Genomic DNA, 25697 nt, shown 5'->3' with positions numbered 1-25697 from the left:
CCCACCAAAGGACTTAAAAAACTTGGGACCCCACTCTGGCTGTGACCATGAGCTCAGTGATTAGAGGACAACAGAGAGGCCTCCCAACTGTCACCCGGACAATAAACAGCCAGCGGACTTGGCTCAGCAGGTCCTGTGCAGCCCTGGGCGCAGGCCAGAACCCCAGGCACAGGCCACTCTCAGGCTCCGGACCAGGGCAGGGGCGCTGGGCGCCGCTGGGTCGGGCGCGCGGCTCGGGCTGGTGGCCAGCCGGGCTCGGGGGCCCGCAAGTGAGCGGCCCCGGGCGGCCGGGCAGCCCGACCCTGAGCAGCAGCGCGACCGTGCGCGGGCGGCACCGGGGGCCCGGGCCGTGCCACTTTCCGGATCCCGACGCTAGACCGCCGGACTCCGCGGCCCTCGGCCGGCCCCCGCCAGCGCCCGCTCCCGAACTCTCACAGGCAACAAGTTCTCCCTCCTCCGGCAGCCGCGCCGTGCTCGGGAGGCCCGGCGCGGGGGGCGCTCCGGGGGCGATCCCCGCGCGGCCCGGGGTCGGGCGCCAGCCGCTGCCCCCCCCCCGCGCCGACCCCGCGGCCCCCTCGGGCGGGGGCGGCTCCCCGGGCATCCCCGGCGCGGGCAACAGGTACGCGGGCGCGCAGCACCGCAGCCCCCGGCTTCCGCGCCCCCCGCCCCCCGCCCCCCGGCCCTCGCCCCGTACCTCCAGCAACTGCACGTAGCTCGCCGGGAACCAGCCGCGGAGCCCGTCCTCCTTCTCGCCTTCCCACCAGCCGCCGTCCGGGACCTGCAGCAGCGTGATCAGCTCGCCCGCGGCGAAGCGCAGCCCCTGGCCGTGCCGCTCCCCGGAGAAGGGGTACAGGGTCCGGCAGCGGGCGCCGGACATGGCCTTGGCGCCCGGGCTCACAGCGCAGCCTGCATCCCGGCCGAGCCCCGCGGGCTGGGCAGCGGCTCCGCGGGGTCCCAGGCGCCCGGCGCTCCGGGCTCCCGCGCTCTGGGCGCGCGCCGTCTCGGGGGTGCGCGGGGGTCCCCGGCCCGGCGGGGGACGCGCGCGGCGCGCAGGGCAGCGGAGACTCGCGGAGCGGGCGGGGCAGGCGGCGACGCCCCCGGGCCGGGCAGCTCGCGGCCCCAGCTCCGGGCGGGGGGGCGGGGCTCAGGGGGAGGAGACCCAGGCGCCGCGGGCTCCGGAGACAACTTCCCGGGGACGCGGGGCGCGGGCTGCGGCCGCGAGGGCCGGCGGGGGCCGGGGCCGCCCGGGCGCGCGGAAAGGCGCGGCTCCCGGGGGAGGCGGGATCCCGAGCATCGCGGGGGCCCGGGGCCCGGCTCGGCGGCTTGGGGGCGGCCGGGCGTCGGCGCGGAGGGGGCGGGCGCCGGGCTGGCCGAGCGGGGGCTCGCGCGGAGGCGAGGGGGCGGGCCGGGGGCTGGGCCAGGGCGGCCACGCCCGCGGAGGGCCGGGCGCTCCCTCGCCGAGGGGCAGGTCGCCGGGGAGGGGTCTCCGCGCTCGCACCCCCGCCTCCCCAGGCGCCGGGACCTGCGACGCCCTTCCGCGCCGGCTCGGCGGGGCTGGTGGCCGGGGGCGGCCCGCGCGGAAGGGCGCCTGCTCCTCGGGGCGCCCGCGAGGGCACGGGTCTGTGGCCGCCGAGGTCGGGGTTGTGCTCGGGGCTGAACGTGGCTCACGGGGAACCGAGCCCTGGGGGAAAGGCAGGTTGGAGGCACCGAGCGGGGAGGCGACGAGCTGGGACTCGGCGGGATTGGAAGCCAGGTCGGTGAGGACAGATGGAGGAAGGGGGAGAGGTGCGAGGAACAGCCCCCAGCGCTGTGCCTGCCGAGGGGAGGCCGGCCCGGGGGTACCCGCCCTCCTGCAATCCAGGCGGGCCAGGCTCTGGAGGTCGACGCTCTCCTACTCAGTCGACAAACCTGGGGAGGCTGCCCCCTTCCATGCAATGAGCCAGGTACCTACAAAGATCGTCTGGGCAAGGGCCTGCTCTCCAGGGCCCAGAGGACCTGGATGCCGAAGAAACGACCTTGAACCGAGGGTTGAGAAGTAAAAGAAAGTGGAAAAGCTTCTTCATTAGCTTACTCTAAAGGAAAACTTGAAGTCTATTTCCTAAGCTGTAAATAACTGGACCCTTTAATCTCTCTGCAAGCTTCAAATTGCCTCCCCTTGGATCCTGCTCAGTAATCTTCCTTGGCTCCCTGTTGCCCGCTAAATCAAGTGCAGACCTCTCAGCCTGTGCCCTTCAGACTCTGTGCAGTATCTCCCCTGGCCCCATCTCCCATATTTGTCTGGATACCCTCTTCCAAAACCATCCCGCTGGGCCTTAAGATCTTGCTTATCTTTCAGTGCTTCTCAGTCCTGGCTGCACATTAGATTCACCTGAGTGACTTTTTCAGATGCTCGTGCCCAGGCCCACCCCAGTTTTGGAAGATCCACATTGAGCCGTGTGGTCTGCATTTCAACCATTTTGCCTTGAGCCGCCTCAGACTGGCCTCTGGCCACGGGCAAGCTGACAAATGCACGTTGCTTATAACAGTCCATCGATTGCAAATGCGCAAACCCTTGCTTGGCTAGAAACACAGGGAAACAGACTCTGCACTGCAGTCACCACTGGGCATCCCTGAAAGCAGAGCTGCAAAATTTCATGTAGGGAACGGTCTGGAAAAAGTAAGTGACCTGATCGGTTACAAAGGCCTCAAATTCCTCCGAGGGGAAGGCGGGGCATATGTGACTGTTAGTAGACCGACCTCAGGTTTCATATCTGATGATAAGGCCCAGCTAAGGTTGGAAGGCCAGACCGGAGCCTTCTTGCAACTCCCAAATCTTCCACGGTGTGTGTGAGCAACCTGGCGATCCAGTGTGGACTCAGAAATCTCAGCCTAGGGATCCCTGGGTGGCGCAGCGGTTTGGCGCCTGCCTTTGGCCCAGGGCGCGATCCTGGAGACCCGGGATTGAATCCCACGTCGGGCTCCCGGTGCATGGAGCCTGCTTCTCCCTCTGCCTGTGTCTCTGCCTCTCTCTCTCTCTCTCTCTCTCTCTGACTATCATAAATAAATAAATAAAAAAATCTCAGCCTACAGGGCATCCCAAATACCCAAGCCCCAAGTGGCCTGCCCCAGACGGTTTTGCAGCGCCAAAATTGGTAACGGCTGGTGGTTTTTTCAGTTCTTCCTCTGTGTTCCTGTACTTCTATGAGCGACTGTGGTTACTGTCATCTAATCCACAGGTAGAGAAAAGAAGCTCAGAAGGTAGGACTTGCCTAGCACAGCAGAACCAGGCATAGAGCTCGGATCAGGGCTGCTTCCTCTTGTCTACTCTGCCTGAGTCGGGGACGTGTGTATCCTAATGCCCCTGCCACAGACAGCATCTTAGGATAGGGCTCTCTGGTTGATACCCAAGGTGAGTCTGGATAGATTTGCCTGGCCTGGCAGTCAGCAGAACTCCTGTCCCTGATCTCTTCCTGATGAAGTAACTTGAACAACACCTAACACCCCAACACCCTCAGGTCTGTTTCCCCATCTGTGATTGGTGTCTGAATCCAGTAGCTGGAACGTGGCCCTCAAGATGGTTAAATGTAGTTCCGTGGCTCAGTGTAGGCTCTGGCCTCCCTATCTTCAAACCCCAGTTTCGCCACTTACCAGCTGTGTGCCCTTGGGCAATTGACTCAACCTTTCTGAGCTTCATTTTCTCCATCATTAGAAGATGGTAGTAGCACCTCTATCTTCGTGATTAGGAGGATTAAATAAGTAAAAGTTAAGCCATGTAGAGTAATACCTGGCATTAGCAATTATTATTAATCTAGTCTGATGGTCCTGGCTGTTTATTATCTAACACTTGTTTTCGAACTAAGATTTCTAAGGCCATAATAAGCAGGAACTTATGTAATCTTTGGGATGCCAAAAATGTAAAGAAACACACTCGGGGTTACTGTTTCCTCATAAGATCTTGAAGTAAAGATGAGTGTCTCCATCCATCCCTCCCTCCCTTGCCTTCTTCCTCCCCTGATCTTTTATCACTATTTTGAACTCTTATTTGAATCTTTAATTATTTAACTTCTTTGAACCCAAGTCTTATTTCACTTGGGTTTTACTAAGTGAAACCTATTTTACTAAGTAGTCTCTTAGTAACTCAGGGGAGGGAGTACATGTTTGTTTTTAATTTCTACCTTTCGTTCTTAAGGGCTAACGTCAAATCCTGCACAAAGTAGGCATTTGGCACTTCCTGAATTCGTTTTGCAATATGAGCGGGTCTGAACCCCTGCTCATTTTCAGATTTTCCATATTGCCGAGTTACTCCATAAACACATGTGTTAGAACATCTGGATTAGACTATAAACTCCTCAAAGCAGGCTTTCGTCTTTCTCTCTCTCTTAGCTTTCTCTCGACACCATGCATTTATTTGATAACTGGGCTGGCGGGGATGTCTTTTCTCTCCAAGACAATCTTCTGTGCCTTTCCATCATCAGCCTATGGATGGCAGAGAAATCTCAGGGTTTCAGTTTCATAAAAAGTTAAACATGTATTTGCCATATGACCCAGCAATTCTCTCCTGGGTATCTACTTAAGAGAAATGAAAACAAAAGGCCACACAAAAACTTGCGGTGCAGCACTATTTCGAAATCCCAAAAGTAGAATTAATGCAACTATCCACCAGCTGATGGATAGATGAGACGAGGTATACTCATACAGTGAAATATTCACTCAGCCAAGAAAGGACTGGACCACTGACACACCTGACACAGGCTACAATGTAGAAAGACCACAAAGACACTATACAGAGTGAAAGAAGCCAGATACAAATTGTGGGTGGCCTGGCTGGCTCAGTCAGAAGAGCATGCAGCTCTGGATCTTAGGGTCATGAGTTTGAGCCCCACATTGGGTGTAGAGATTACCATAAATAAATAAATAAACTTAAAAAAAAGGCTACATATTTGTATGATTACATTTCTAAGAAAATTCCAGAAAAGGCAAATCTATAAGAGACAGTAAATTAAGATTAGCAGTTGCCTGGGGCTGAGAGCAGAAATAGGGGGAAAAAGTAGATGGTCATGAGGTTTCTTTTTGGGATGATGACAATGCTCTAAAATTTGATTGTGGTCGGGATTGTGCAACTCAGGAAATCATTGGATTGTATACTTAAAACAAGGAAAAGTTTGGGTATGTAAATTATACCTCAATAAAGCCGTTACAGAAACCAAAATGTAAACAAGGATATACAAGGGCCTCATTCATTCTTTGGGGACTCCCTTTCCGTGCCAGTTCATTCAACAGCAGCCTGAAAGACCAACCGAAATGGCTAAGTTTCGGGCTTGGGGCTAACGAGACAAACATGGCAGAATAACTAGAGAATTCCTATAGTCAGTAGGAAAAATATGGGTGACTCCTCAGGACACCTGGTGGCTCAATGGTTGAGCGCCTGCCTTGGGCTCAGGTCGTGATCCTGGGGTCCTGAGATCGAGTCCCGTATCAGGTTCCCTGTAGGGAGCCTGCTTCTCCCTCTGTCTATGTCTCTGCCTCTCTCTCTCTCTGTGTGTGTGTCTCATGAATAAATGGATAAAATCTTTAAACAAAAAAATATATATATGGGTGACTTCTCAGAAAAAAAGGCAAAAGACTTGGACAGGCATTTCTCAAAAAAGATACCCAAACAGCCAATAACAACACATCCAAAGGCACTCAACCTCGGTAGTCTTTAGAAAATCAAATCAAAATCATAAGGAGGTAGCAGTACGCACCCATGGAAATACAAAAACAAAAAATATAATAAGTATATTTATAAATAAAACTGAAATTTACAAAATGGATGGTAAATATAAAAACAGAGAAAATGCTCCATACTGATGAGGACACAGCGCTCCCAGAGCTCTCCTACACTGCTGGCTGGAGCCCTTTGGAAAATGTGATATTCAGCAAAGCTGACTCATAGCATCTTCTGTGACTCATCCATACCCCTTGTAGGTATTTGCCCAACTGAGATGTGTTCATATGTGAGTGAACAACATAAACAATGTATGCGATGTTCATGACAGCAGTATGCTTATTAGCCCAAAGCTGAAAACAGCCCAAAGTCCATCAAGAGTAGAGTGGGTCCCTAAGGGGTGCCTGGCCTGCTCAGTCGGTAGAGCATGAGACTCTTGATCTCAGGATCCTGAATTCGAGCCGTTCCATGCTGGGTGCAGAGCTTACTTTAAAAAAAAAATGTTTTCAAGAAAAGAAAATATCATATTATAAAATAAATAATAAAATGTTATAGTCCCTGACCTCAAAGAATCTAGATTCTAGAGTGATGTTTTCCAAACTTCTTTGATGGTACAGCTCCATCAGTAAAACTCCCAAACATCTGTATTTCTATTATTTATAAATACATGCACCGCTCAATGGATATGCATAATACACAGAATTGACATGTTAAAAGAATTACATTAAAAAAAAGAATTACATTAAAATCTGTATTATCTGCAAGCAGAGGTTCTTATATATTATATTCCTGTACCACAATGGAGGTTTTGTGTACTTCTTGGGAATCAGGGATCTTGAGAATCAGCTTCGAGAAGATAGTGGGCTGGAAGAGAAATTCGGGGTACTGGAAATAAACTTTTTTGGAATCATGGCTTTGGAGAAAATAACTGGGCGCAGTTCTCCTCCTGGAGTCTGGGAGAAGCCTGGCGCTGGGCCTGTGGGATTGTTCATCGTCTCCCCAGTTCTCCCATCTGGAATCTGAGACGGGTCCAGCCAGAGATTGCGAAACTTAAGTATTGTAAAGCCAAAACTAAAACGGAGTCACTTCTGTCAGGGACAAAATGGAAATGGCCAATGCAGGCACGTAAAGGGGAACTTAACCTGGTCTTACAGGATTTTACGGCTCTTCTAGAACACCAGCCAGTCCTCAAATGCCAAGTCTGCTCAGGCCATCTCTGGATTTCCTCACTCCCCTGATTCTGCTACCTTTATCCAAACAAGAAAGAAGACCACCAGCTGACCAATCAGCTGGAAAAATAAATAGAATAGAATAGAATAGAATAAAATAAAATAAAATAAAATAAAATAAAATAAAATAAAATAAAATAAAATAAAATAAAATAAAATAAAATCTAAAAACTAAAAAATTGTGCATTTACCCCTAAAAACCCTTTAGTCTGTGAGCAACTCTGAACTCATTGCTCCTGTAGCCCTGAACACTAAACTCATCTTTCTGCTTTGTTTAATTCAGTATGCAGAATTTGGTTTTTGATGGCATGTTTAAGAATCATTCGAGGACACTGTTAAAACACAGTGGCTATGCCTGAGCCTCTCCCCCAGAGATTCTTACTTGGTGGGTCAGGGAGGGGACCCAGGAAGCCATGTTTTTAACAAACTCCCAGATTATCCTGCGGGAGTCCTCAAGCCTGTACTTTGTGAAACACCATGCTAACGGGGTCCTTAAAAACTAAGGTGGGGGCCCCTGGGTGGCTCAGGCTGTTGGGTGTCTGCCTTCAGCTCAGATCGTGATCCCAGGGTCATGGGGTCGAGCCCCACAGTGGGCTCTCTGCCCAGTGGGGAATCTGCTTCCCCCTACTTGTGATCTCTCTGCCTCTCTCAAATAAATTCATTAATTTAAAAAAAAGAAGAAGAAGAAGAACGTCATTTAGAAATAAGAAAGGTTTACAGTTGTAAGGAGTAAGAAAGGTATCCGGGCATTTGAATAGATGACAGGGAGCAGAAGCAGGGGCAGGGGCAGGCTGAATGTGGGAGGCAGAGCACATACATAGATAACAGGGCTGGAAAGGGTTGGGGGGAGAGACAAGCAGACCCACCTCTCTCCCAGGCAGGCCTCCCACCCACCTCACAGGCACTGGGAGCCCCAGCCTTGCTTCCCCCAGAAAGCTGGGAGGGATCTCATTTGCAAAAGGAAGCCTGGTGGGAAGGAAAGAGAAAGAGAGAAGAAATTAAGGACGTTGTATGGAACCCAGAAATCACATTCAGAAACAGAAGTCCATCTTTTCACTTGTCTTGGCAGTTGGGTGGCAAAAGAACTTTCTGCCCTACTCCGTCCCGCCCCTGGAGGCAGTGGGGATGTATGAAATGAGACAGCCCTTTGGGAGTAAGTAATTACAAATTATGCACCGAGGAGCCCAGCAGAGATAGGTAAAGCCATATAAAAGAGAAAATCTGCAGGGCCAAGACCCACCTCCAACTTCATGGCTACTATTAACATATCTGAAGCTTGGACGCCTTTTGATGAGTATCCCAGGCTGCGTTTCTTACCCCAAAGGCAACCCACACCGACCCCTAATTTCTTTCCCCGACAGGGTGGCTGAAGCTGGGGTTTTCATCCATAAGTGGTGCCCCTCTCTTAACAAAGTGTGAAAGTAGTTCTAGAGTGTTCCTTCAAAGGAGCTCCAGCTGACCCCAATCCCTGGAGACTCTTAAGTTTGCAAGAACTGCACACGAGCTGCTGGCCAAGGAGGCCTGTCAGGAGTAGCACGTTTCTTTCTCGGAACAAAGCCCCACCGCACGCATCTCTATTCTTCTGAGGACTAAAAATAAATTCGGAATTAATCACAACAGAAAAGGAACAGTCTCTTTGAGGACTATAATTAGCTCTCAGTTTATTAATGAAGGCTCCCATTATTAGGCTCATCCAAGCCCCAAATTTTTGCTTACTAATGACACGCCTAGGACAAGTGGCTTCACCTCCCGAAACTTCCAGCTGTAGAATCTTCTAGTCTGCAGAGCGGAGGCAGTGATGATACCTGTTTCATGAGACCGTGGGAAGGAGCGGTCGCAGGACACCATCTGGGGAATGTTCCTACTCAAAGGTCCACTCTCCCAATGTGGTAGAGGTGCAGCCAGAAGCCAGAGGGTGGTCCATGGAAAGGTCCAGGCCTGGTATCATAAGGAGGTGGGAGTAATGCTTATTTATTCTCTAGACTAGTACAAATTCCTGCCAGAGCCTTCCAGAACAGCCTCAGTGAGGAAACAGGATCCCAGCAGGATCTCCCGGGGAAGCCAAGGAGGCTTTCCTAAGCCCTTCCCACGGTCACCTGGAGGTCATTGCCTGAGAGGCCTGAAGTAGTCCTCGCGGACGCCTGGGACAGCCCGTAAGCCTGATAGAACGTGCTTCACGAGAACCTTCCAGCAAACTGCCCTTCAAAGCTGCCCCTGCCGGCAAACGCCTGGACTGGCCACTAGAAGACAAAAGGGCAGGGCCCGGGGTGGTCTCTGGTTATTCCAGGTTGACGGTAGTGGTTCAGAGAGCTCTGCCCTCCAGAGCCCGACACCCAGGTCCCCCAGGAATCCAGAATTCAAGGAGAACGAGACAAAAAGGAATTTTGAACAAGAGGCCAGAAATGCCGATATTGTTAACGGTCACAGTGGGGGCTACTTCAACGATGGGGCTCCATTATTCTATTTTCCCTACTTTTTTATGGACTTGACGTTTTCATTAATCAAACAGGAAGCATATGCACCTGCACCCACTGGGTGTGCCTGACTCTTAGGAAGGTCCTTCAGAACCTTAATAAAACCGGGCATCTGGGTGGCTTAGGGGTTGAGCATCTGCCTTCTGCTCAGGGTGTGATCCCGGGGTCCTGGGATCGAGTCCCACATCGGGCTCCCCGCAGGGAGCCTGCTTCTCCCTCTGCCTGTGTCTCTGCCTCTCTCTCTGTCTCTCATGAATAAATAAAATCTTGGGGAAAAAAAATCTCAGTAGAGCCTCCTCATGGTCTTCAAATATTCTAGCAAACAAGCTTTCTTATTCTAGCGTTTCAGGTTACAGTCTATAGAACGAGGCATCCTGACAGCAGGAGGAAGTGCCCACAGACAGCGTGACCATGGCGGGATAGAGGTCCTGAAGAATCACTCCAAAAAGACTCCCCAGAAAGTAAAAAGTATCTGAGCCCAGAGCCAACTGTCTCCCAGTAAGTTGGTATCAGGCTGAGCCACACAAAGATGCCAGATCAGGTATTTTTTGGTCGCTACAAATACCAGTTTTAACTCCATAAAGTCAATGTGGCATCTCCCCTCCCCTGCCCCCCGGCCCCATCCAGACCCACCTGAAGAGGTAAAGCAAGGTGTATGGAGATCACTTCACCCGGAGCCTCCCGCATCCCTTACAGACCATGCAGGTGAAAAGCTTTGCATTACGTTTTGCTGGATTCATGGCTTGCCAGGGTCACCGGGTGCTTGTACCAAGTTCAGAGGCTTCGAACAGACTCAGGAGACTTGGGCTGAGGAGTTCCGGGCGGTTCTCTACGCACACACCTGGCATACCGTTGGTGTAGTACAGAGCTTCCCACCCTTGGCTACACCTTAGAATCACCTGGAAGTTTAAAAACATCCTGATGGGGATCCCTGGGTGGCGCAGCGGTTTGGCGCCTGCCTTTGGCCCGGGGCGTGATCCTGGAGACCCCAGATCGAATCCCACGTCGGGCTCCCGGTGCATGGAGCCTGCTTCTCCCTCTGCCTGTGTCTCTGCCTCTCTCTCTCTCTGTGTGTGTGACTATCATAAATAAATAAAATAAATAAAAAATAAAAACATCCTGATGGCTGGGTAGCACTCCGTACCCATTAAATGAGAGGACACCTGGGGCAGCCTGGAAGGAGCCAGGCGACAGCTTCTTTTATTTTTTATTTTTTAAGATTTTATTTATTTATTCATGAGAGACCCAGAGAGAGAGGCGGAGACACAGGCAGAGGGAGAAGCAGGCTCCCTGCAGGGAACCCGATGTGGGACTCGATCCCAGGACCCTGGGATCACGACCTGAGCTGAAGGGAGATGCTCGACTGCTGAGCCACCCAGGGGGCCTGAGAGCTTCTTTCAAAGATCTCCAGTTTGGATACCACGGACACAGTGAACCATGATAGAGTTTGCTGACCTTCGTTTGCAATGGCAGCAGTCACCTGTAGCCCCAAACTGACAGCCTCAGGAGGGCGTAAGAAGAGCGCAGGGAGGGCAGGTGGCTCTGGGGGCATCCTGGGTCCAGCTCACAGCATTCCCAGAGGCTGGGCTCCCTGGCTTCGCCCACCTGGCTGGAGGTGGGACACCTGCGAAGCCCAGCTGCCTCAGCTCCCCTGTCTTTCCCGGGCGGCCTTGTCTTCTGATGCCCCCTCCGTGAGGGATACACACTTGGGAGTGGCTTCCCCAGCCTGGGAGTGTAGCCGGGGACCCACCAGGGAGCGTGTTGCCATGACGATCATGCCATATAGTGCTCCCCAGCCCCCATCTGCTGCTGCAAAAGCCCTGTGAAAAAATCAGCATGCACAGGGCTTTCCAGGCTGCCTGGACTTCTCCACGGCAGGGGGATGTGGGCGATTTTGCCCTGATCTGTGCTTTGGGGAGATGGGCTGAAGAGCAACAGGCTCAGAACAAAGCCCAAAATGTCCCGATCTACAGGGATACACAAATCTCCTTCCTCACAGCAAGGATTATCTCAACTGTGATTGCTGTCATGATGTTTGTCAAGAGGAAGGAGGTTGGGGACATACGAAGGGATAGGGGTCATTTCTCCAGGTCGGGGAGGACAGCCCAAGGCCAGGAGATGGGAGAGGAAGTGTGGGGACAGTGCCAAAGGGTGGTTCTTGGGGAGAACACAGCAGATGAAGAAAGAGGGTGAGATGGGGGCTGTGGGGAGCAGGGGTGGGGCCCCTGATGGAGAAAGCAGGAAGGTAGTCAGGAGGAAGAAATGGAAGGAGCAGCGTGGGGTTGCTGGGGGTGCAGGGGGGTGGAGAGAAGACTGAAGAACCAGAGAGCATTAGTTCTACCCATCGTCGTGGAAACCAATGGTGGTAAACCTCGACAGCTGAAAACAACATGAGCCATCGTCTTGCGGTTTCTGTCGGTCGTAGGTCAGGCCTTCAGGAGCAGGTGCACCAGGGCACTCCTGGCTTGGGGTCTTTGGTGAGGTTGCAGGCAAAGTGCCAGCAGGACCTGATTCGCCTGAAGTCTGGACTTGGGCTGGAGGACCCGCTTCCAGGGTGGGGAGCCCCTTGGAGGCTGTCGGCTGGTCGCCTGGGCTCCTCAACACGTGATGCTCTCCGAAGGGCTGCTTGGGTGCCTCCCCCGCCCACCCTGACCTGACAGCTGGTCCCCACCCCCACCCCCACCAAGGGAGCGGCCCACGAGCCAGCAAGACAGAGCTGCCATATCTTTTGTGACCGCACTTGGAAAGGTATTCATCTCCCATCTGCAGCATCCTCGTGGTTACACGGTCAGCCCCGCACGCAGGGCCAGCAGGGATTTTTTAAAAGGGTGTGAATGCCAGGAGGTGAGGGTCCCTGGTGGCCGTGTGGGAGGCCGGCTACAAGGAGGAAGCCCTTTCTGAGTCATGGGACTGCCACGCGCGTGGTTGTGCGGATTAACCCTACTCGAGGAAACCTGGGGCAAGTGCTGACTGCGATCCAGGCTGAACTCGGGGGTCTGGCCACACTGCAGCCTGAGCAGACACAGCCACCTTGTAAGACGCCTCTCTGGGAGAAGTCCACAACCCGTTGCTCCAAAGGGCAGCTTGTGCCTCGGCCTTAGTTATCAGAATACTTGTAAATGTAGATGAGAGAAAATCCAACTTAAAAAAAAAAAGGGGAGAGGGGCACCTGGGTGGCCCAGTGGTTGAGCGTCTGCCTTCAGCGCAGGACGTGACCCCGGGGTCCTGGGATCGAGTCCTGCATCCGGCTCCCCACAGGGAGCCTGCTTCTCCCTCTGCCTATGTCTCTGCCTCTCTCTGTGTTTCTCATGAATAAGTAAATAAAATCGTGAAAGAAAAAGAAATAAAAGTTGCTGACTCTCTCTCTGACCCCTCCCTTGGACACTCATGGCGACCAAAGAGGTGGGATATGCTGACTGGCTTCATCTGTGATGCGCGGCCACCCCCGGAAACTCAGGGTGCTGGCTCACCGCCATGCAACAATACTGAACAAGTCTTTACCAAAGAGAAGTCCTGGGTACTGGAGCCAGAAAAGGGAAAATGACACCAGGCAGGTCAAAATCACAACATTCCACCAGCCCCAGGGCCAGCATTCCACAGACGGCTGGGAGAGGGGTCCTCCTGGGGCCTTGGGGTGACACTGCTGATCACATCAGTGCTGAGCACAGAGATAAAGGGGGTCCATTTGGCTGCTGACCTGGGTGAGGTCAGAGGCTTGCTTTTCCCCAGGCTGGGCTCGGCCACCGTCAGATCAAAGGCTGGTGATCCAGGCTCTAGATCTTTCAGAATTAAAAAAAAAAAAAAAAAAAGTAGAATTTTGTTTTCAGATTATTTTTTTCAACAGCCGAAACAACATATATCCTAAAAGAAAGAGTCTATTCATTTATGGGGGGGTTTCCATGAGATGTGCTCGAAGCACTGCCCACGTGCACAATGCCTTGAGACAAAACAGTGTTTAAACAAACGGGATAAAGAAGCACAGATCCAGGACCGGCAGACTCTTAGGACTCTTAGAGTCTAACTGCCAGTACCCATTGCTTTTGACTGTATCGACTCCTGGGCTTAAGCAGAACGAGCCCGACTCCCCTCTTGGAGCTGGAAGTCTCCCCAGCTTTGCCCATTTCGCAAAGCTCTGCTTTGCCCATTCCTCTGCTTGAGGCAGGGGAAACCGGTTAATAATTGGCATCTTCTTCTCCGGGTGGGGGACTTCTCAATTGGACCACCTCCCCATCTCTGAGAGCCTCAACAATCCTTTCACCCTCCCGTGGACAGCAAACCCCGCTTTACCTACATGGCCCTGGGTCCCGAGGCAGAGAGAGAGAAACGCAGACCACACCAATCCCAGTTCAGGCTGTTAGCTGGATCCTGCCGCCAGCCCCAGCTCCCCGCTAGCACACGCCATGGCTCCCTCCTTCCCCTTTAAGGGTCCTTAGCTATCTGTCAGTAACTCTACCGAGATGATTTCAGATTCTGCTAAATTCTGCATTTTAAAATCTGGCTCTGTGAAACATTGCAGGAGAAATGGCTTCTATTTTTAAAGGGGCTGATTCTTTCCTTTTTTTTTAATTATTTTTTTTTTTTCTGATCGTCTTCAAGTGAAATTTGAACTTAGCAAAGCAGTTCTGAAAGCCCAGCTGCACGGTGGGTGCTTCTTGAGCTGTGCAGGGCTGGGTCAGTGTTTTCGCAAAAGTGGGGGTCACTCCCGATGGTGGTCTGATGGCCCCCATTAAGTAGTCATAGAGGATGCAGGGATGAGGGTCTTACAGGGGTGAATATTTTGTTGGAATCAAACTTGTGATTTTCATGAATATCGTTGCTGGCACCAGGTGAAGGTAACTAGCTCGGTTAGCTCAGAATTGATTTGAAGAAAAATGTTGGGATGACTGGGTGGCTCAGTGGTTCAGCACCTGCCTTCGGCTCAGATCCTGATCCTGGGGTGCCTGGATCGAGTCCCGCATCGGGCTCCCTGCACGGAGCCTGCTTCTCCCTCTGCTTGTGTCTCTCATAAATAAATAAAATCTTAAAAAAAAAAAAAGGAAGGAAAAATCCTTCGTTGCATCACATTTGCAATTTTTTGTTTGTTTGTTTTTGGCCAAACCAGGTAACATATTCATAAGTACCAGGGATGGTTAGGATGTGGTTGTTTCGGGGGGACAGTCTATCACGGTGGGCACGGGAAGTCTGAAAAACACAGAGCAGGTTAGATCAGACTTAGGCTGGCATAACTCATTCACCTGATACACCACCCCCCGTTGTGGAATGGATTTTGCCCTCTGCTCCCTGCTTCTCCTCCTCACCAAAGACACACCGGAGAAGTGGGAAACCGGGTGGTGGTGGGAGGCGGGGAGACAATTTTCTTCAGGCCTTTGGAAAGACATACTTGCAGGTGTGACCCCAGACCCACGCGTTCTCACCTGGGACTTGTGGATACCGGTTGACCCTCTGGCATGTAAACTGGTGATAGGCCCCCTTAGAAGACATGAAACACAAAGCCCAGGTTCAAGGAGCGTTGCCTTCCTCCAGACAGATCCCCACCTCGGCCCCATCTCAGATTGGTGCTGTTTTAATTTAAATTGCTTTTGAAATGTTAATCACCGCATATTAATAAACAAAGTAATTATTCTTGATTTTTTTTTCTTTCTCCTCAACGGCTTCCATTTATTGCGGGGAGCCGCTATTATTCACGATTTCGCGAGGACGCGCGAGGTCTGTAAGCAGGCTCCTGTGCTTTCCTTATGAAATTACCAAAGACATTTTCTTATTGCATAATTGGTAAAATGGAATTGGGATTATCACATTTCAGGCCAAGGTGCCTTCGCAACTTCTCACTCAATCTGATTAGTGCATTCACAGCAGGCGCTTTCTCCAGGGAGCCCTCTGCGGGGGGGTTTATCAGCTGAGCTCAAGTAATTCAGCAAATTCAAGTGCACCAACGCGGGGGTGGGGGGGTGGGGGGGTGGAGAAGAGGGACTATATCCCCAGCAGTTTTGATCAGCTCCCCCCTGCTCCCCACCCCCGTGCCCACCTCCCACCCACGCATCTGCACTGGCTATGATTGCTCTGGCTCCAGTGGCACCAGCAAGTGATGTCTCCTTTGGGCAAGCAGACAAGAGCAGACCAAAGGAGCCAGAAGGCTCTCGGGGAGAGGCACAGCGGTCTGCAGCTGGCAGGAAGAGGAAGCCAGAAGAGCGGTCAGCTAGCTCTTTCTTGAAGCTAAAAACCCTTAAAGCCTCAGCAGGAAGCTAGGTCAAAGCGCCCCTTAAGGTGTGGCCTGACCAAATCTTTCTTGGGTGCTGCTCTTCTGGGGGCTCACCAGGGAAGGAGATGCCAGCTTAGATCCATGTGACAAATCCCCATCATTTTCATGCTTGACTTGCTTCCTAGTGAGCTGGGTTCAAATCCCAGAGCTATGTCTTCTGCCTAGATGGAGTCCTTTTATATAAAAGATGCCTTTTTAAATTTAAATTTAAAAATTTTTAAATATTTTATTTATTTATTCATGGAGACACACAGAGAGATAGAGGCAGAGACAGAAGCAGGCTCCATGCAAGGAGCCTGATGTAGGACTCGATCCCAGGGCTCTGGTGTCACACCCTGAGCTGAAGGCAGACGCTCAACAGACTGAATCACCCAGGTGCCCCTAAAAGATGCCTTTGTATAAAAGAAGAGGGGAGAACTTCAGTCAAACCCAGAGTGGACCTTCTCTTGGGAAGGCGATGAGGTGGTGCAGAGGCTGGGGTCACAGGTTACAGAGACCAAGTGCCAATCAGAGCTGGTCAGAGAGGTGAGGGACACCTTGCTGGTTTCATTCCCTGGAACTTTCAGTTTCCTTGAAACAGTGAAAATCAAGGAAAAAAGTTCTCAAGAAATTAAATCAAGAAAAAAGAAGCTTAAGATGAACATAATCTACAATTCCTATGATCGATGGTGATCAATCTTCCCATAAGCTACATACAAGCAGCCTATAGCATCTGCCTCAAAATTTTCATAGATGTTCCGTACACTGACCATGATGTCTGTCATAAGCAACAGGTCTATAAAATTAACTTCTCTTCTGTCTTGGAATATTGAAGAAAAAAAAGGCTCTCAAGTCCAGTGGGGTGAGGACTCAGTGACTGTAAGTGTCCCTTCCAGGCCTACAAGGTCTGATCCGTTTGTGATTCACTGACACCTTCCCTAAGGGCGGAGCTGTGGGGTGGATGGAACATGGGCTCTGGCATCAGCCGTGATTTTGAATCATCAAATCCCATCACTCACAGCTCCGTAGCCTTGGCTTTGTCACTCCTCTGCTGTCTGGTCCTCATCACAAAAATGGCTATAGCACCTCCCTGGGGAGGTGAGGGTGATTATGACCGAAGGACATAGGGCAGCTACCCTGGTATTGATTCATGGAACAGATAACCAAGCCCCCCTCAGTACGTGCACGGGAGCCCCTGGTCGTAATTCCAACTTGGGAACTTCCATCCTCCATGTCACCTTTGTCCTTGCTGACCTGGCTTTTGCTGGTGGCCACTGTCCAGGTGTATCTGGGCACCTTTGGTTTGAGAATCAGGAATCCAACCAGAGAAGTCAGAAAAATGCTAGTGACCAGAGGGGCTTGAGAGAATTTCTAGGAGGAATCTGCAGAGAGCCTGGTCCCCTGGACCACTCCGCTTGTCACACAAGGTCTTCTCCCCTTTGGCATCATCAGTATGTTTCCTGCCCAGGCGTGACCACCAACCAGGATGATGCGAGGGGAAGAAGCCGTTTGCTCTCTCCAGCAGCTGTTGCCAAGGACATGGTCAGGGGCCCAGGTGGGGGCTTGGAAGGCCCCCACTCAGGTCCACACCACCTGCATCAAGGCCTTGTCCTCTCTAAACCCGCTTTCCAAACCTGGCCACTGCTCCTCTTACGAGGTCAGAGACCATGAAGTAGAGACGCATGGCTCCAGTGGCCAGCGGCACATGAAAGCTGAAACGTTATTCCATGCCAGTCCTTAAACATCAGATTGGCATTCAAAATCCAGATACGGAACTTCTCTTGGAAAACTTGTGCTTCTGCCCTGGTCAGAGCTGTTTGCAAAATAAGCCAAGGGGCGCCTGGGTGGCTCAGTCGGTGGAGTGTCTGCCTTTGGCTCAGGTCGTGATCCCAGGTGGTTCTCCCTGCCCAGGGGGGAGCCTGCTTCTCCCTCTGCCTCTCCCCCTGCTTGCATGCACGTGCTCTCTCTCTCTTTGTGTCAAATAAATATATGTTTTTAAAAAAACAAAATCTCTGACTCCATGGAGCTTTGGAGGTAGTGTGCGTGGGGAGAAAGAGCTGCCTGGTACAGTTATGATGCATTGTTGGGTCGGGGGGGACAGACAGGGGAGGTCAGACCACGCAGGGCTCACAAGGCACTTTAGGGACATGGGATTTTACTCACAGTAAATACAAAGCTGGACCTGTTTAGGTTTGCCTAGCATTCTGGCTGCTGTGTAGACCATAGGGCTGGAGGCCGAAGCAGGAGGCTGTTATAATCCATGCAGGAGGTGTATCGGACCAGGCTGGCTTTAGCCCAGGAGAGTGGGGGTGGTTTGTGGCACAGAGAATGAACCCCCACCCCATCCCACTGAGTTCCCCCAGGCGCCCCCAGAATTGTACAAAAGCATCTTCCCTCCTCCACGTCTCCAGATCTCTGCTCCCACCTAGGGAAGAGGATTCCTGGTTTCAGTTCCATCAAGCTATAAATCTGAGCTGATGAGTCTCCCTCAACTTTTCCATGGAGGAGTTAAAACCTCCCTGCCCCCAAATCTTTGTGGGCAGCTCATGTTCCTGCAACTCCCAGGAGGTCCCAGAGCAGGACCCTAAAGAATACCAGCTCTGCAGAGCCCACATTTAGGAGGCACCAAGCCCATACTGGGGCCCCGGGGACTGAGGATCAGTTACCCATCACTCAGTCCTGCTAATGAGCCAGGCTCCCTCTCTCTCTCTCTTTCTCTGGGGTTTTCTACATACTATTCTCTTTATTCTCTTAGCTGACATCTTCCCTCCTCCTGGCTAGCTCTTTCTCAGCTCAGACATGGCTCTGAGAACTTCACTGGGGGTGCCTCCCTCGATCGGGAGGCGGTTGGCACATCTATGTGACACAGGGCTGGGGGTTCGAGGCACAAGCTTTCAAGAGGCATCACTCTCATGGTCATGCAGCTTGGGGGTGCTTCCTTAAATTCTGGGGGCATCTGGGGGGACTCAGTGGCACCTGGGGGGACTCAGTGATTGAGCATCTGCCTTCAGCTCAGGGTGTGATCCCGGGGTCCTGGGATCGAGCCCCGCATCGGGCTCCCCGCATGGAGCCTGCTTCCCCCTCTGCCTATGTCTCTGCCTCTCTCTCTGGGTCTCTCATGAATAAATAAATAAAATCTAAAAAAAAAAATTCTGCACCTTAGGAGTCTCCCTTGCGGCTCCCAGAGCCGGCCCTGGCCATGTGTGGTCCCAGCAAGGGGGCACCCGCCTGGCCCATCACGTCTGTGAATCCCTTGCAAGTGTAGTTCTGGGATAGACTGAGCCCAGAGCCTGGGCTCACCCGCAGCAACACCCTTCACTCCTGAGGTACCTTCCAGAGCTCGCCCACAGTGGGATTGAGGCTGCTGGGAACCAGGGCAAGACCCCCACACTGGCTCATTTCCTAGAGCGACCTCCTGGCCTTCCCCCCCACACACTTCCATTTGTCTCTAATAATCGGTCCCTTAACTCCTTCCAGTGGCTTCTACTTTCTGGGTCAACCCTCTGCCCCATCCCCTGGAATGACATGCTCTCGCAGGACAGCAAGACGGTGACATCCTCACGAGCCACGTCAAGGAGCCCTCCATCCACCTGCTCCCAAGCCTCCCTCCCTTTCTTAGTGCTTCCCCCTGGCATGGGCTCCTCATCTCCTGCCTCAAGCAGAGGCCCCAGGGTAGCCGCCGCGGGCCCCGCACACCCCTCCACGCCGACGACCCTCTGCCCGGCTACATACTCCCATCCTAACCCCGTGGTTTGCTTCCGCTCCTACAGCTCAGCCCACTGGGTCTCTCCGATTACTCGATCACTGCTGGGTCCTTTTGAGTAGATGGTAGGACCCACGAGGCAGGCAGGGGCACCACTATGGTGTCCTGTGCCTGACCCAGAGGCTGGCGTGGGTAGCATCAGATTGTGCTGAGCAGTCGACATCCCCTGAACACTTGTGCCAACAGCAGCTCAGTGACAGGCACTGTCTGACTCTCGGTTTCGGCTCAGGTTGCGATCTCAGGGTCCTGGGATCCAGCCCTGCATCTGGCTTCCTGCTCAGCGAAGAGCCTGCTTCTCCCTCTGCCTCTCCCTCTGCTCTCTCTCTCTCTCTCTCTCTCTCTTTCTCAAATAAATAAACACAATCTTAAAAAAGTAGTCAAGAAACAGAAACAAAACAGGCTGGCGTTGTGTAGGCACCTGCTCCAGCGTGGCCGTCCAAACCTCTCTCACCCGGAGCTCTCGTGACAACACAGCCTTGACGCTCCTTTCATCAGGAAGTGGTCTGCTGCCCCTTCTCTTGAAACCAGGCGTGTTTTTGTACCCGTTCTTCTGACCCATGAAGGACGGCAGAAAGATCATAACAAACGATAACACTGGCCCCCTCACTCTGGAGAAGTCGCTTCGCCTGTTTTCAGAGATGAGAGGTGCACCTGCTCTGAGCCCCCTGTGCTCTGAGGAAGGCCAAAGCCCCCTTGGTGGAGAGACCCTCAGGCTACTTAAAGAAAAGTGCTCACCAGCCCCCAGTGTTCCATTACTGTTTTGTATTTTTGTGTGTTTTTTTTTTCTTAAGGTTTTATTTTTCAATCATCTCTACACCCCATGTGGGGCTTGAAGTCACAATCCTGAGATCAAGAGTTATGAGCTCCACTCACTGAGCCGGCCAGGGGCCCCACCAGTCACTGTTTTATTGCAGCTGCATGAGACCCCAGGCCAGACCTGGCCAGCTTGGGTCGTTCTTCAACTCCTGGGTACCAGAAACTGAATGATAATGTGAATCCTGGGGTGGTTTGTTACACAGCAAGAGCTCACTAGACTAGCTCATGACTTGAAGGAACTTAAAATCTACCTGGAAAGCCAAGAAATGAGTGAATTAACCAAGTTTATTGGATGGTACCAGCAGATAAGGTCCTAGCTAGGTGAACATACTAAATACCCACCCATCCACCCCATCTTCCCTGTCCCGTCTGTCCTATCCCTACCTCCTTTCTCTGTCCCTAATTCTGATCGGCATCCCCCCACCCCCGCAAATCCTTGATTCCCATGGTGTGTCTGCAATTCACTGCAGGGCTGACACTTGCCCAAACTCTCAACCTGCTGGAACCCTAAATTACCAAGCTTCCTGGTCTCCCCAACTTCACTTTGGATATACCACAGAGAGTAGAGTCAAGGCTGCTTAGACCACAAATCCCTGGTCCTGGCTCCTGGTTCCTGGCAAGAGGCATCACATAAATTTTCAACCAAGAGATGCATCCGCATAATTAGACCAAAGATATTGCAGACACAGACACATGCAAAGAGAGCCGGGCTGGGAGAAGGGTACCATTCATCAAAACCTCATCATAAATTCAAGCTGAAGAGCTGAAAAGAAACAAAACGTGGACCCTTCCCAAATCCAGCAGCTGGACCTCTCGCTGCAATCCCGCAACCGCGGCAGCTCCACTCAACATCTGGGCGAGAATAAAAAATAATAAAGACTTAAAAAGAACAGATGCTGGGCAATTACCAATTGAAGTGTGGATCGGGAATATAAATTCTCCAAGAGCCTGCAGACAGAAATATAGGTTGGCACGCGGGTCTCAGGACTGTGAATTTCATCCAGCTGTCGCCACTTTTTCATCGGGGCTAGTATTTTGTTCGTAAACGCACTTTCTAAGCGATGAGCGTAATTATGCTCAGGTTGACATGACCTGAATTAGGGTGACTGCATTTTTACTGACTCGACATCATCAGATGTGTCCAGGAAGATCCTGGTGCCAGAGCAGTGGCACTGAAGGACATCGGGAAGAAAGCCGTATCTAGATTTGAGAGACCTGGGTTCAAGTCCCACCTCCCCCATTTAATTGTGTGGAAAATGTCCTTTAACCTTCTAAACTTGCAAAGAAGTCTGAAAATAGTGGGGCGCCTGAAGGGCTCAGTTGGTTAAGTGTCTGCCTTGGGCTCAGGTCATGACCCTGGGGTCCTGGGATCGAGCCCCATGTCAGCACCCTGCTCAGTGGGATGTCAGCTTCTCCTTCTCCCTCTGCTCCTCCCCCCTGCTGGTGCACTCTCTCTAAAATTAAAATAAAATAAAATAAAATAAAATAAAATAAAATAAAATAAAATAAAATAAAATAAAATAAAATAAAATAAAATAAAATAAATTCTGAAAATAGAGCTAAAACCTGCCCCCACAGAGTTTTTATGAGGATTAAAATAGGTAATGAAGGCAGCCCCAATGGCTCAGCGGTTTAGTGCCGCCTTCAGCCCAGGGTGTGGTCCAGGGCATCCTGGGATCAAGCCCCACGTCAGGCTCCCTGCATGGAGCCTGCTTCTCCCTCTGCCTGTGTCTCTGCCTCTCTCTCTCATGAATAAATAAATAAAGTCTTTAAAAATAAAATAGGTAATGAATCCTCAAAACTCCTACCACATTTCTTCCAGCTTCTTCACCCTTGAAATAGGAATTTGTTATTTTGCAAGAATTCTTTCTTCCGGGACATCTGGGTGGCTCAGCAGTTAGGCATCTGTCTTCAGCTCAGGGCATGACCCCGGGGTCCTGGGATCGAGTCCCGCATCAGGCTCCCCACAGGGAGCCTGCTTCTCCTTCTGCCTGTGTCTCTGCCTCTGTGTCTCTTATAAATAAATACATAAAATATTAAAAAATAAAAAAGGAATTTTTTCTTCCTTTGTTTCTGTTTGTAAGTAAGCTCTGCACCAAACCTGGAGCTTGAACTCAGGACCCTGAGACGAAAAACCTCATGCTCTACTGACTTAGCCAGCTAGGTGGCCCCGTAAGGATTCTTTTGTTTGTGATGTTACTCAAGCTACTTTTAAGACACTTATGATACTTTTGGTTGTAAGTAGCATAGAGACCTATAGTCACTTTAAAATGAAAAGAATTGAGTTATTTAGTTAATGAGAAGGCAAGAGGTGGACAGGTTTCAGGGTAGGACCAGTGTGTCAGTGATCACTAATATCAAGGTACTGGAGTCCCAGTCTCTGCAGTCCACTTGGCTCTTCCCTCATGGTGGCAACGGTGGCTGCTCCAGCTCCAGGCACCTCATCTTTACACCAGAGCACCAAATGAGGGAATCTTTTCAAACATCTCTCTTACCAAGAAGGAAACATTTCTCAGACACCTCCCACAGATTTCCTTTTATATCTCGTTGGCCAGATCTGGGCCATGGCATCTCTTGCTGGGAGGTGGCCTGGGGAAAGACATATCCAGTATTCCTGGAAGCCAACATGAGAAACGACTCAAGGGAGAAGGGAGACTTTGGGGGTAAGAGATGAACTGGATCTCTTGGTCTGTGGCATTCCCATGATGACAGGTCCCCAGGCGCTGGCCTGATGGTCCAGCATCCACCCTCCCTCGACCACCCACAGTCTGACCTGTCTGTTCCTTGATTTTAGCTTGACCACTGCAGGAGGCCGTTTCCAAAGTGGTTCCCAAAGATCCTGCCTCCCGGTGCCCGCCCAGGTTGTCCTAAGGAAGAGAGCACTGCAAAGGTGATGGGAAGTCATGGGCTCAATACCCATGGCAATGGAACCTGTTACTTGATGAAAGTCGCATCTATTGGGCACCTACTGTGTGCCAGCCATCGTTCTCAGTGTCGGAGGAGACTGAGACCCCACATTAGAACCTAAGGGGATGCTCAGCTCACCTCTGACATCTTACTAATCACTCATCCTTTTACCTGAGGCCGAGACCGTCTCTCAGTGGGACAACAAGCCCTGGAGCCCCTGGGGCCCCAGGGAGAGAATCTAGCCTGGTGCGAGGAGCAGGGTGATTGAAGCTTCTGGGTGTAACGTGGGTTCTGACTCACATGACCCCCAGCCAGGAAGCAGAAGCTCTTTCCCAAAACGATCTGGAGAAGACAAGCAACCCCCTGGCACATCTGCAGATAATGGTTTTCCTTTGACTGCCTGTCATGTGCCAGGCACTGTGCCTGCTCAGTCCATGCCCTCTATGGAAAAAGGAACCTAAAAACAGAGCTCTAAGTTCCCCGACAGGGGACGTGCAGGTGCCAAGAACACCTCCTCCAACAAGGAAGGGCAGGACCCCAACTTCTGGGCTTCTGGGTCCTCCCTAATCTCCCGTCCTGGTTTCTAAATGCTTCTCCATCCTGCCCCTCCCTCACGGGGCAGCCCGAGCTGTTATCCAAAATCAGGGGTTTTTTTTAGCCTTTTCCCATTACCGCCCCTCACCCACCCATGAAATATTAATATCACAGACATTGTATATATCTTTTTAAAAGATTTTATTTATTTATTCATGAGAGACACACAGAGAGAGGCAAAGACACAGGAAGAGGGAGAAGCAGGCTCCCTGCGGGGAGCCCCATGCGGGACTCGATCCTGGGACCCCTGTGTCATGCCCTGAGCTGAAGGCAGACAGATACCCAACCCCTGAGCTACCCAGGTGCCCAACATTGTGTATATCTTTACATATTGAACATACATCTGCGCTTTAGACATAAAAAGGGGGGAGTCTTCCACCTTCCAGGAGCCAATTTTGGCCTCCTCAGAAAATCGCCCCGGTTGAGAATGTGCTTCCTGAGAGAACAAGCCCATCTGCCGCTGGCCAGCAGTACGATGGTCCCTGGCTGCGAGCTAAAGCCCCTTTCAGCAAGGCCATTAAATCTTTTCTGGGAGGACAGCCCTCTCACCTGGGGCCGGCAGCTTCAGCGCAGATGAAGGTGCACACAAGGTCGTGGCTGTATCAGGCACCTGTTGCTCCATGACGATTACTCTGAAACTTAGCCACTCAAGACACACATTATCTTTCAGGTTCTGTGGGAGAGGAATCCCGGTGGGGGCTCAGAGAGTCCGACAGGCTTCAACCATGACGGTGGCCAGGGCTGAAGCCATCTGAGGCTCAGGTGGGGAAGGATGGTTTCCAAGCTCATCACTGATCCCTGGTAGGAGTCCGTTCTTTATAGGCTGTTGGGCCAAGGACCTCAGTTTCTGGGTGGTTGTTATTGGGAGGCCCCCCGCCACGTGATCCCTTGTTTCACGGACCTTTCCATGGGGCTGCTCGCAGCAGGAGAGCTTGCTTCCTCAGAGAGGGACAGGGAGAGACAAAGGGCGAGAGGGAGGAAGGGAGAATTACTATGTGAGCAGGAGAGAAGTTGCAGCCTTTCGTGACCTACTCTCGGGAATGACCTCCCATCACCTTCGCAGCACCGTCTTCCGTAGGACAACCTAGGTGGGCACTGGAAGGCAGGATCTTTGGGAACCGCTTTGGAAGCAGCCTCCTGCAGTGATCAAGCTAAAATCAGGGAACAGACAGGTCAGGCCGTGGGTGATCGAGGGAGGGTGGATGCTGGACCATCTGGCCAGCGCCTGGTGTCCTGTCATCAAGGCATCACAGGAGGGGGCTGCAGAATCAGGCAGCCATGGGAGCCAGAATGCAGCAAGATGTGGCATCAAGTAAGGAAGGATGCCCCAGGACCCTGAAAGCCTCTGTGCTCAAGCAGCCCAGGCTGCAGAGATAAGTCAGGACAGTGGGACAATTTTACAGCTTCGTAATGTCCCCCTGAGCCAGGAGGCCCCTTGCACACTGTCGCCCTGATAAAGATTGTGCCTAGCCCCTGGTGAGTCCACAGCTTAAAGAGGGGGAGCAGTGACACTCTTTTGGAAGGGCCCTTGAAGGGGGCAGTTTAGCGGCCGAGCTCAGAGCAGATGGAGAAGCAGCACAGGAAAGGTTCTGGAACCAGGCAGGTGGGCTTAGCATCCCAGCCCAGCCATTTGTCAGTTGGGGGACCTCAGGTGAGTATATTGACCTCAAACCTGAGTTTTCTCTTCTCTAAAATGATACTTAACCCACAGTAAGGCTGAGAAGATGAGATGAGATGCTAGAAGCCCTCTGTTCCTTATATAGTGTCTGCTAAAGAGCAAACAATAAATATTTATTATTGTTATTATTATATAAAAGTAATACATTTAGAAAGGGAAATGAAGGGCACCTGGGGGGGGGCACAGCGGTTGAGCATCTGCCTTTGGCTTAGGTCGTGATCCTGAGGTCCTGGAATCAAGTCCCGCATCGAGCTCCCCACAGGGAGCCTGCTTCTCCCTTTGCCTGTGTCTCTGCCTCTCTCTGTGTCTCTC

The 25697-nt window shown here is 51.9% G+C and overlaps 1 protein-coding gene across 1 annotated transcript in view; it reads right to left on the bottom strand.

Moving 5' to 3' along the window:
- The window catches only part of GAS7 (growth arrest specific 7), a 208389-nt gene extending 207125 nt beyond the window's left edge, over positions 1-1264 (bottom strand). The window contains exon 1 of the mRNA XM_055305576.1: positions 695-1264. Coding sequence (XP_055161551.1) covers positions 695-877 — 183 coding nt within the window. The 5' untranslated portion in view covers positions 878-1264. The remainder of the gene's footprint in view (positions 1-694) is intronic.
- Between the last annotated feature and the right edge of the window lie 24433 nt (positions 1265-25697).

This window comes from Nyctereutes procyonoides, unplaced genomic scaffold, assembly GCF_905146905.1.
Source record: "Nyctereutes procyonoides isolate TBG_1078 unplaced genomic scaffold, NYPRO_anot_genome, whole genome shotgun sequence".
In the NCBI taxonomy this organism is placed as follows: Eukaryota; Metazoa; Chordata; class Mammalia; order Carnivora; family Canidae; genus Nyctereutes; species Nyctereutes procyonoides.
This window is presented reverse-complemented; position numbering and strand designations above follow the sequence as displayed.